A 12,161-nucleotide genomic window follows, 5' to 3' on the forward strand; every position below is an offset into this window, starting at 1 on the left:
TTTACCTGCTTAATTTATGTAGAAATAACAAAAGAATAGCCCATGCCTGTCCATGAAACAGCTTTTGAGTCAATTGTCCAATTACTTATGGTCCCTTGAAAAAGGGGGGAGGTACATATTAAAGAGTTATAAATTCCTTAACCTTTCCTCCAAATTTGATGAGAATAATTAAAGCTCAGACTGTGCATTTTAAGCCCATATTCATTATATAACTGTCAAGTGAATATGCTTTGGTCAGCACCTAAAATAATAAAAAATTGTGCCTGTTTCCAAATATATATGGACTGACAAGACCTGCTCAAAAAAAAAAAAAAATTTAGCAAACTTTAAAGTTTAAGGCAACCAGCTTCAGCTTTTTTGAGTTATCTCAACTTAGAAGCAGGTTGCCTTAAACTTTCAAGTTTGCTCAACTTTTTTTTTTTTACAGTGTATAAGCACATCTACATCAGCTAGTGGTATAGATATGTATACATATATATATAATCAGCATTGTTGTGAGTGGTGGTATTTGTTACAAATTACAATATTGACACAAAATTACAACATATAAACTAACTGAAATTTTTTTTTTTTTTTTTTTGCCTCATTACTACAGTGTTGATGACAATAACAAATCAGGAATGTCAGTGCAAGAGCAGATCGATAAGTTTGGTATTATCCAAAGTGGCACTGCTTACTCACCATCTTCCATGTTATATCACATGGAAAACTTCATTAAAACAGAGGTGATTTGTTTCTTTCTTTCTTTCAACTTCATTTATACATGATGTATCTACAGGTAGCTCTTTCAATGAATGATTACTTAAGTGCAAGCAACAAAATGTATTTATAACAAATCTCATTGTCTCAAAAAATAACACATTGTCATGTCTCAAAGGTTAAAATATAAAGGCCTTCTCAAGCAGAAATGCTCCACCCGCGCTAAATACTGTCCTTTAAAAGAGTTTTAAAAGATTTAAATGCAATTGGGTAACAGGTCACTAATAATTATCTGCTTTATCTCCTGATTAGGAAACCAAAGTGAAGGCATTGCTCAAAAGAGAAGTTGTTGATAGAAAGAAGAAAATCTACTCATCAATCCAAACAACAATTCAGAATCAAATGACTGCTGGCTATGAACGTAAGGAAGCATTTAAAACAACATGCTAATTTCACTTTATTTAACTGTTGCCCACATGGGGTTGTACAAATTTGAATGAATATTAAATGTTACTTAATACAGAAGCTGCAAAGTTGAAAGGAAATAACGCCATGAAGAAGAGGGAGAAAAAAATAACGCAAACAATTGAACTGTTAAAACACAGCATGTTTAAAGATGCAAAAATGGAAGTGCTGAATCAGTTCATGGAATTAAGGGTATTTGTATTTCACAAATTCTCAGTATTGTTTAAACATATTTGCTGCTTCTCTCTGAAGATACTTACAAACAACACAAAATTGTCTTATTTTTCTATATACCTTGACTATGTATTTTCTGTTGTTTCGTTCTAAAGAAGCATATATGCAAGACTCTTAAATCGGAGTTAAACAGATCAGTGGAAAGCTCACTTTCACAAACCACCAAAACCACCCTTATGGGTAAGAGAGAATTAAACAAGAAGAACAGTTTCTTGAAATGATCTGATGCATAGTAAACTACTTGAGTGATTACTCTGAATATTGGCCTTGTCTAAGTTATTACAAACTTTAAGACATACTTCAAAATCAGGCTGAACACCCAGTAATGTCTTTTCTAGATGTCTCCAGTGAGATTGAAAAGCTGGAGAGACTGTCAAGGCAGCTATCTGACTGAGGTCATCATTTAAAGGCAAGGATAAGAGAAACAGCATCTCAACATTTTTCAAGTTATTTTTGGGATAAATGTCTTTGTATTTATAAAGCACACCTAAAGCTCTATTACGATGTATTTTTATATATCCCCCATTCTTTAAATTGTTGGACCAAAATTGTAACTAATTGCATAAGTTATGTATGAGTTGTATTCCTTAATAACAGCAATAGTTGACACCACAAAATAAATATGTTTTTGTATTATACAACTAAACATACAGGCTAAAGTAGAATACTAAAATGGATCCCATGTTAGTTCATATGCATTTTGCTTGCTTGTAGTTCACTGATTGTGGTTGTTTAAATTCTAAATTCAGTTAATGCTCAGAAGTGTGAGTGTTATTTTGTATATACAGTACATCATTTCAAGTTGTCTAAATTCACATTAGTTCATGTTTTATCTGATATGTTCATTAGGTATTGTAAATAAATATTAATGAATTATTTATAAACAATACAATTTTTTATTTAACATTCATGTATATGTTAAAAACTGTAACTTTTAGCTGTTGATACCGAATTCATTAACTAATGTCTTTTTTGCCTTTTTTTATTAGGATAGGACAGTATATATTGACAGGAAAACAAGTGGGAGAGAGAGATGGGGGACATGATTGGGAAAAGACCACGAGCTGGGACTTGACCTCGGGTCACCCAAAGCGCAATGACGCTACACTGTATGTCGCATGCTGCCCACGAGGCTATTGCCACTGACATGCATTAAATAATGTTAAGGAAACTGGTTGAAACGAACTGTGGTAGTTGTGCTTATGTACACAGACAGCATAGTCTGTATTCACAAATCAGTAAGACTAATCTTAAAATAAAAACCTTCTGATGTGAAATTATTCAGTATTTATTAAATGTGTGGCATTTAATGTGTACTCTGATACTGTACAATGTTCAATGTTAAAATGCTTTCTCCTATCCCACTTTAATATCCAGAGATATCTATAAGTCATTTGTAGACTGACTTAATGTAAAAAAGTATGTACAAACTTGTGGATCAAAACCTTTCATCAAAGTTGTCCTAAAACCAAAATAATATCCGTTCTTGTCTTAGGACCTTTTTGATCCACTTCAAATGTTGACTACTGTACATTGTCCCAAAGCAGCAAAAAACAGTGCCTCACAAGTCAATACAAGTATAGATATCAGCAACAGATTAGTGTCCCAAACACATAAGAGGTCCACAAGAAATAAAGAAAAAAATGTGATGTAGATTAGGAGTAGAATTAGGAGTAGAAGAATGCAGAAGGCATGAAGGCAGAAAGCAATTTAATCATCAGGGCCCAGTTGTTCAAAAAGTTATCCAGTGGTATTTCGGATTGGATCAAATCTTGGAAATGGGTTTTTCAAAAGCAAAAGAGGGATTCCGAACTAAGATCAGAGCATGTAATCCGATTTTATATTTGATCTGGATCAAACCTGCCCTTTGGGTTATTCAAAACTTTGAACTCGGTTTGGGATCTATTTGACCCAAAAAAAATGGATTATCCTGATTCCATCAGAAGGGAGGATTCAGTGTTTTTTTTTTAGTGAATGATCACAAAATCAATGTTTACTGAAGATATATACATTTCTTCATATTTGAAGCATGTCACATCTAATGAGATATGGTAAACAACAAAAACAAAATCAAACTCAAAACAAAAAAATCAAAAATCAAAACAAAAAAAAAAAAATCTCAAAGCTATCAGCTGTCAAATAAATGTCACTGTTGCTCACAGCTCTATAATTCCACAGTATACGAATGGCAATGACAACAACAAATATACTCAGTCATTCAGTAGCCTAGTTAAAAGTAATTTCTCACAATTGCATCTCTAATTGCATGTCCGGTGTGTCCTTCATTTGGTAAGAACATTGGCGGCTGTTCTGGTTCTACATCAGGCTCAGGTCCATCAAAATTGTCATCAAGAGAGACATGACGCTTGGTGGCGATGTTATGCAAAACAATACAGGCAAGGATTATGTTGCATGCCACCTTGGCTTGTACTCGCAAGTAGTTAAGACACGCAAACCGTCTCTTCAGGACTCCATTTAAGCGTTCAATGGCACATCTTGTTTTGCAATGTGAGGAGTTGAAGCGTGCCTGCTCAGGTGTGTTTGCAACTGGACAAGGGGTCATTAGCCATGGTAGGAGTGGATACACGCTGTCTCCCAATACTATGCCATTTGGTCAGAGGGATTGAAGCTCTCTGTATAGTGCACTTTCTCTTAGAATACGTGCATCATGAACCGACCCTGGCCATTTCACAACACAGTTGGTTATTATGAGGTCGGCGTTGCCCACAAGTTGGATGTTGATGCTGTGCCTCCCCTTTCGATTGACATACTCCCACTCCCTTTCATAAGGTGCTTGGATATGCACATGAGTACAATCAATAGCACCAATAGCGCCAGGCATGTTCCCCATTTGAAAAAACTTGTGCTTAGACTGAGCTGTCTGGTCATCCTTGGGAAAGGAAACAAATTGATTGATCAGACTGCCCAGTGCTACTGACATGGCCTTCACCACATTACTCACGGTTGCCTTTCTCACTCCCATATTGTCACCAATTACTTGGTGGAAAGTCCCACATGCATAAAAAAAATAAAAATAATAATAATAATTTGCAGAGCGATTAAGTACTGTTCCTCCACGGATAAAGTATGACTCCTTTGGGTTTGGTGTTGGACTGACAAGACCTGCAATGTACTTAATGTCATCTCTCTCAAAGCGAAAACGTGCATACAGTTCTTCTGATGTGTATTGCTTGAGTGGTTTGGCAAGCTCAGCATGCACCCTTTGACAGTACCTTCTTCTACGGTAACAATGAACAATACCCGCCATGTGGATGCTTCTGTAGGCTAAAAGAAATGGGTACAAAGACATGATGTGTTTAAATGGTGTCACCCATTAAGCAGCAATGAGCTGATTGGTGTAAGCCTAATTGAGCACAAGCCAAAGCAATCATGCTCAAGGCTTTTAAGATCAGTGTTGGCTACACCAAAGAGTTGGAACCATGGACTCAAAAAGGCCTTATTTCACTGTGGCAGAAATCTGTGCACTGCTGGAGGGTGTTCAGGCCAATTTTGCCTCAATAGTAGGAGGTTTCAGCTCTGCAAAGAGTGGCGAAGTGACCAAAAAAGGAAAACACAACATTTGGGAGGACATAACCAATCATGTCAATGCCATGGGGTCTGGCCAAAAGAGGACCATAAAACAAGTTATGTTGCGATGGAAGAACCTTAGGGCCAAGGCAACGAAAGACCTTACTGAAGCCAAGAACCCCCAAACAGGTAACAAGCCATATAAGAGAAGTGATTTCACTGATATGGTCCTTGATATCATAGGAGAAACATCAGAGGCTCCGCATGGCATTGAAGGCATAAAAGCAGATGAAGAGGCCACAATCACAGAGACTAGGACTTCAGAAGAATGCGAGCAAAATTCTTCTGCAGAGGAAATGTTTGTCCTGGACTTAACTACAGTGATTGAGGAGGAAGGTAGATCCCCAGTGGATGTAATGAAGACAGTCCAAGACGTTCCTACAAGAAAATGCAAACGTTCCTCCGCTACAAACCAGGATGGTGACAGCTATGAGTTGCTTCTGAAACGGCAGAAGTACAAATTGAACTGGGTAAAGAACAAATCTTGCTTGCCCAACTGCAGCAGAAAAAAAAGTGCAGATGGAGATACATCTCCTAAAGGCAGAGATGGAAAGAGCTGGTACCTGTCCTGTAAATTATTTTTGACTATTGGATAGTATTGTTTTTGTTTTATTTAACATTATAACAAAATAAGGCATGTAAAATGTTTCTGTTTATTACAGTGTTTGTTTCTTACAATTAAAACAAACAATGGCTATTTGTGGCCAGTAAACCTGCTATCAAATGCTTCATTCTACTGGTCATCTTCAGCGCGCGCAGCCCAAAACAGAAATCCAGAATATTAATAACTACTGCCATATACACGTTATAATGAGAGCACTATTGTAAAAAATGTTGTGACTTCTTAGGGTTTCGCTTACTTCGATGTTAACTATCTTTTAATCAGAACATAAAGCATTATCTGTGTTAAGGTCAGTAATTATGACTGTGGAATGTAATGTATTTTGCCCTGCCTATCAAACATATGATTCGACTAGCAGTCGACTATCGGGCAAGATTCGAAAATTCCGATTCGACTATGAAAATCCTTAGTCGGGGACACCCCTAAAACATTGTTATTGAACTTAGTAAAACATACATACAAATATGAACAGTAATCCAGTTAACAATATTTATGACAATCATTGAAATATGAATAAATTACCAAATTCTGTTGTGCTGGGAGATCAACATCCCATATCCTCCTGCCTGCATGTTCATCTGTTTGGCTTGTGTTACGCCTTGAACTAGGTCAGATGGGCTAGGACAGTCTTAAGAGAAGATCCATATTTGTAAATTCATTTTTATGGTTTTAGTAAAGCTTGTTTATAGCAGAACAAAATTAGAAAAGTAGTGTCTAATCACAAGTAAAAAAAATAAAAATAAAAACAATTTCTTGATCTGAACTCATGATGTGAAAACGGGAGCAGTAGAAAACATGAAGTATCATGAAATATTACCCAAGATAAAGCAGATCCATACTGTTAAATTCAGATGTATTATTACTTTTTACTTAGTTTTCTGTCACTCGCTGGATTGTATTGTTTCCTCTGCTTCAGTTGGTATCTGTGCAGCTGTGCCTGTAGTAAAACAAAACAACAACGGTACAGATTATAAGATAATAATGCAGATGACCATTCAATGTTAAACAACTGACAAAATAAACAGCTTAATTAATTTACCCATTACTATCTGACCGTTGTGATCCAACTGCAGCTGAACATCTTTGCCCACTATTTTCTGGATGCTGGCTTTAGTTTTGGTATGGCATTTTGTGTTGAAGTGGTGTAGTATGTTTCTCATCATGAAGACGTGCTAAGAGGGTGTTAGGGTATTCAAAAAATAGTTGTTTTTCCTCATTTCTGCAAATAATTGCTCAGCACACTGGCTGGTTGGGTTAAGTCCAGTCCTCCGAAGGGTGTCTCTAGCATCCTTTGTATTCCTCTCATGGAAAATGTCATATAGGGTGTAGTGGTCAGATGACCCAGTGATTGGGTGGCAGTTTGTGTCTGTATCGTTTTTTTGTTGTTGTTTTGAGCCAAGGTAAACTGACTTTTATCTTTCCCTCACCCGCCAGCTGCAGATTGTCTGTGGTTGCTTCAGCCACCCGCCCCTCATGTAGACTAAATAGCAATTTTTCAGGCTCCCTCAAATTGGTGTGTGTTGCCAGTCCCCTTGCAAAGTCGTATATGGAAATGTTTGGGAAGTGCTTCCAGCTAAGCAAAGTGTCCGCATAGTCTCTGGGACTCTCTGCTCTTAAATTAAATTTTATGGAGTATGCCACTGCACAGGGGCACATAACAACCGCCCGACCACCTATGGAAAACACATAATTGATGTAATAATAATGTACATAAACAATGTTTAATAACTGCTACAAATGAACTTGTATGCTTGAGCTACAAACATTACATTCTCCTGGCAGAAGGGCTTTTTACAACTGTAGAGTAAAAAGTGATAAGTTGACTTAACTTAAAAAAAAATTGAGGAAACCCGTTGCCTTAAAATTATTAAGTACATAATAATTAAAAAAAAAAGTTAAGCGAACTTGACAATTCAATTAACTTATTTTTTTTATTATAATTTACTTAAAATTTTTAAGGCAACGGGTTTCCTCAATTTTTTAAGTTAAGTCAACTTAATACTTTTTACAGTTTACAGATCTAACTGCACAGTGAAAGATGCATCTTACCTGAAGCTCCCCAGACCTTCTCAAAGATCTTGTCGTAAGATGACCTGTTCCTCATTTCATCCCGCAGTCTTAGGATGAGGTCCATTTTTCAGCTTTTTGAGTCCAGGCCACATTGCTTGCACAGTTTTCGAACCATGTCCACCTATTATTTTAACAAGAAATAATATTTAGCTTAATTCAAACACAGTGAATTAATAATCAGTGTAACCAGCCATTACCTTGAGATTAATTAGTGCATCTTGAAGCCTCTCCTCTGTCATTTGGAGATCTGCCATTTCAGTAGCCTGTCTTGGTGCAACTTTTATGTTCTGTTTTAAAAACGGTGTCATTCCTTCTAGTTTTTGGTCCAATCCTAGGAGCCCAGTTGTTATAACTTGGAACAACCAAAAACAGGTTCTTTCGACCACCTTGAAATTGAAAAAAAACAAAAAAAAAACACTACATTACAAAACATGATTTTTGGAAAAACTATGCAGCTGTAATCAAAAACAGACAACTCTGAGTAAATACAGGAACAGCAGACATGTTAATAACTTGTGTGAACCCACACTCAAATTTGCTTTCAATTAAGAATGTTGCCATAGTTAACAATAGTGATTAAGATGAAACAATAGTAGTAACATGCAAAGTCTATATCACAATGCTATCACTGCAATCTTGTGGGGAACAGACAAGCCCAATGCTTGTGCAGACTTCGGGGTCTTTTTGACCCGCAAATGACATTTGCTAAATTAAAAAAAAAAATGCTCTCTTTGTCCGAATGGCATGAGACTTTGTACGGTGGTCAACACTTTCTAGATCTACAAATAAAAATAAAAAATTGGAATGATTTCTTGATTTTATGTTAGTGTGAAAAAAAAAAAGTCACACTTATGGTCTCTGGGGCCTCTAGAGACCCCAGGCAACAAAATGTAATTTTGTAACAAGATAATTGTTTTTCTTAAACAAATGTAATTTTACTCTGTTTATTCATGTTTTTACTCCACATCTGTGTAGTTTTTGGAGGATTCATGATTTTTTTTTTATTTATATAAATAAATTAAAAGATATTTTTATATATAGGTTTTTACACAAAAAAAACAGCTTTTTATGTAAAAATCACTTTATAAAAGACCCACATTTCTAACTTTCACTCATGGGGATAACATGGATCATTTGACATGGTTTATAATAAAATTTTTGCCCATCTTTTGGAAATTGCAATTTCAAAAGTAAAAAATTATTTTTTTACCAGTAGATGGCTGCAGAGCTCCACTGTTTGCTATTTGCTATTTGACCAACTGAAAGATATCTTTTCACAAGTTTTTTCTCAGTTGATTCATATCTACATATTATGAAATCACAATTATAACAATAAAAATTACTTTTTGTCAAAGTTTTGCATTTTTAGAACTGAAAAAAATCTTTTTTTCAATAATGTTACATTATGATTCGAATCAAACCTGAACAAGATGTTACAAAGAGAAAAGTTGGAGTCTTTAGAGTTTATCATTTATTTCAATCATCTGTTTTGCATATAATTTTAAGCGCGTGTGCGTGTGTATATATATATATATATATATATATTTTGTTACAAAATTACATTTTGTTGCCTGAGGTCTCTAGAGACCCCAAAGACCATGAGTGCACAACCGAAAATGAAGACCGCACAAGGGTTAAGTAAAGAGACATAAGAAAGTAATTGGCATACTTACAGGTAAGTAAGCCACTGCAAACAATTTCAGATGTCACAGAGTCCCAAAATTGTTTGATATCGACAGTGCCATCAAAGTGTGATGGTGGTGCCTCCATTTCACTTACTGCATATTTAAGCATGGTATTAAAAAAGTATTGTCATTTTTCTTTTATTCATCAAAAGCTGTTTGTTCTGTTACTTACCAGGCATACTGAATACATCCTTTCCGTGAAGGTCCATGACCATCACTGGTGGGTAGTATCCACATTTGTAGCAAGAATATAAGTAGTTGAGGTCATGGCTTCAAAGTGCATGTAGGCATGGAGTATTGTGGCTTTTTTTAGGGAAGGTCTTATTTTCTGTTTGCTCAAAGACTTCAATTGCTCGGCTTACAGAATGGTGAGTCTAAGAAAGTATAAAATATAGTAAGGCACACATTCAAAAAATAAGGACAGTAACTACATGTGTTCTTACGGCAGCCATGTCACCCTGTGGCCCAAGACTGGTTACTCACTGAAGCTAAGCAGGGTTGAGCCTAGTCAGTACATGGATGGGAGTCCTCCTGGGAAAACTAGGTTGCTGCTGGAAGAGGTGCTAGTGAAATCAGCAGGGGGTGCTCACCCTGTGGTCTGTGTGGGTCCTAGCGCCCCAGTATAGTGATGGGGACACGATACTGTAAAAAGCACTGTCCTTCGGCTGAGACGTTAAACTGAGGTCCTGACTCTCTTTGGTCTTTCGAAAAGAGTAGAGGTGTGACCTCGGTATCCTGGCCTCCTAACAATGCCCCCCCCCCCACACACACACAATGTAAAGCGCTTTGAGAGCCTAGAAAAGCACTACATAAATGTAAGGAATTATTACCTGAAGCACTTAGTACAATACACAAATGAAGGGTGATGAGAATATGATCATTGAAATTGTGAATTACATCACTCCATTCTTGATATCTGTACATCTGCCCACAGTCAGGACATTTCCTGCAGTATGTAGAAAAGCCTTAAAAAAGGAAAAGAAAAAAGCACAATATTGTTACTGATTGATTTCAATCACCTATAAAGTCTAATGTGCACTGACTTCTACTTTGTTTTTAACATTAGTTAAATTGGTATGGCTAAGATGATATGGCTGATATATTTTGACATGTCTTAAAACACCAGTATAAGTGACAAGTTTGGCATCTGCTGTTATGAGCAGTGGCTCGTTAAGTTGCCCGGCTCACTCCACGCATGATGTTTCTTTTGATATCAACTGCCTTGGAAGACCTTGCAAAGATTTGGAACCAGTGACCAAATGCTGGGGTAGTTGGGCAGAAAGAGCTTTTTGTCCATTAAATAGTGAACCATCCTTCGAAGGCCTGCATCATCAGGAGGATATGCTTGTCCTTCATCTTCACCTTTGGATACAGAATCAGTCTCTTGATTATTCACAATTGGATCGGGCCTGATATCACTCACTGCAGTCATGAACAGATGTCGGCCAGTACTAAAAATATGCCAATTGTTTTATGAAGACATGACTGTCTTGCTTTGGCACATGTACAGTGCCAGGACTTCTTCTTTTTTAATCATATGCAGCTATTATCCTACCCAGTCTGCTGTGGTATGAAACATTTGGCTCATATATTGAAATGAACTTTTTGGATGGAGGCCCTCCAACAGTCACCTCAACAGAAAGTGGAACAGCTGCATCAGTAACTGCCTTTTGTTGGTTTAAGCAGCTCTGCTTCCTTGCATCCCCAAAAAACCTACAACCATTCCTGTCAGTACCTCCTCATCTAAAATGATGGGTGTAGTGTCTGAGCAGGGACAGAAGAGCAATGACTTGAGATGAATGCACTCATAAGGAAAAATTCCACTTCTCACTGCAAATTCAACATTTGTGCTGCATTCATCCAATTCACAGGTTATTTTTTGGCTTGCACCCCATGTTTTTTTTAACATGTATAGGAGAGCATGGCTTAAAGAATGACTTATCAACAGCAAAGATGCCATTTTTGGCATCAATGCCTTGGCATGACAGATGCCGCTTTGCTGTAATATCTGCTACCCTTTGCCTGTGTCTTCTGTTGATATGAACCAGCAAGTTATTTTGATTTATTTTGATGCCACAGTGTGTGCAAGTCACCCTGACTTGCTGCCGGACACGTACACTTTTTGTTGACAATGATGCTGGGGATGGTTCTGGTGCTGCTGATGCTGGAGATGGAGGTGGTGGTGCTGCTGATGCAGAATTTCTCCACATTTTAAAATGTGTGATAAGACTGCCACGTCTAATTATTGATGATGCACAGTAAAAGCAGTGAAAATGTGGTGATTGCCTGCACTTTAGACCACACTTGATGATGATCAAATCTAAAACGTAGAAAGAATAAATCAGCACAAGTGCCTTGTTTACATGTCTAATACAGTGCATCACCTATGCTGAGGTTTTGTGTTGAAACACCTTGCTCAAGAGCACAACAACATTAAGATTTTTTAAAACTAGTTTTTTTTTTTTTACCATACTCCCACCATACTCCTACCATACTTACGGAGCCATGAGACGGGGAGGCGTGCGGATCCATGTGCAAGCTTTTATTAATAAACATGGTCAAAAACACAGGCAAGGTTCTGAAAATGGCAAACAGGAATGGCACAGGCAAGACAGAAGAGCAATCCTAAACAAGCTTGAGTCAGATGACAGCAAACATTATCCAGAGGGCTTGACAAGAGAGGTAATCCGTAAACGAGAGCAAAAGTCCAGACGAGGAGCAAACACAGTCCGAAACAGCAAGCAAAGGGTTAATCCAAGATACGCGGGCAAGAATCAGGAACTAGGAAATCAGGAAAC

At 37.1% G+C, this 12,161-nt stretch overlaps 1 protein-coding gene and 2 pseudogenes across 4 annotated transcripts in view; 1 reads left to right on the plus strand and 2 right to left on the minus strand.

The window, feature by feature from the left end:
* The window catches only part of LOC131525583 (nuclear GTPase SLIP-GC-like), a 29,754-nt gene extending 27,079 nt beyond the window's left edge, over positions 1–2,675 (plus strand). For all 4 annotated transcript variants that reach the window (XM_058753401.1, XM_058753402.1, XM_058753403.1 and 1 more), the window contains 6 exons: positions 596–725; positions 1,012–1,120; positions 1,223–1,356; positions 1,494–1,578; positions 1,737–1,807; positions 2,388–2,675. In XM_058753401.1, coding sequence (XP_058609384.1) covers positions 596–725; positions 1,012–1,120; positions 1,223–1,356; positions 1,494–1,578; positions 1,737–1,792 — 514 coding nt within the window. In that variant the 3' untranslated portion in view covers positions 1,793–1,807; positions 2,388–2,675. The remainder of the gene's footprint in view (positions 1–595; positions 726–1,011; positions 1,121–1,222; positions 1,357–1,493; positions 1,579–1,736; positions 1,808–2,387) is intronic.
* Positions 2,676–2,817: 142 nt separating this feature from the next.
* LOC131525585 (putative nuclease HARBI1) lies at positions 2,818–4,708 on the minus strand (annotated as a pseudogene).
* A 1,560-nt stretch (positions 4,709–6,268) lies between these two features.
* On the minus strand, positions 6,269–11,573 carry LOC131525151 (uncharacterized; annotated as a pseudogene).
* Between the last annotated feature and the right edge of the window lie 588 nt (positions 11,574–12,161).

The sequence above is a fragment of the Onychostoma macrolepis genome, chromosome 19 (assembly GCF_012432095.1).
Source record: "Onychostoma macrolepis isolate SWU-2019 chromosome 19, ASM1243209v1, whole genome shotgun sequence".
Taxonomy (NCBI): domain Eukaryota; kingdom Metazoa; phylum Chordata; class Actinopteri; order Cypriniformes; family Cyprinidae; genus Onychostoma; species Onychostoma macrolepis.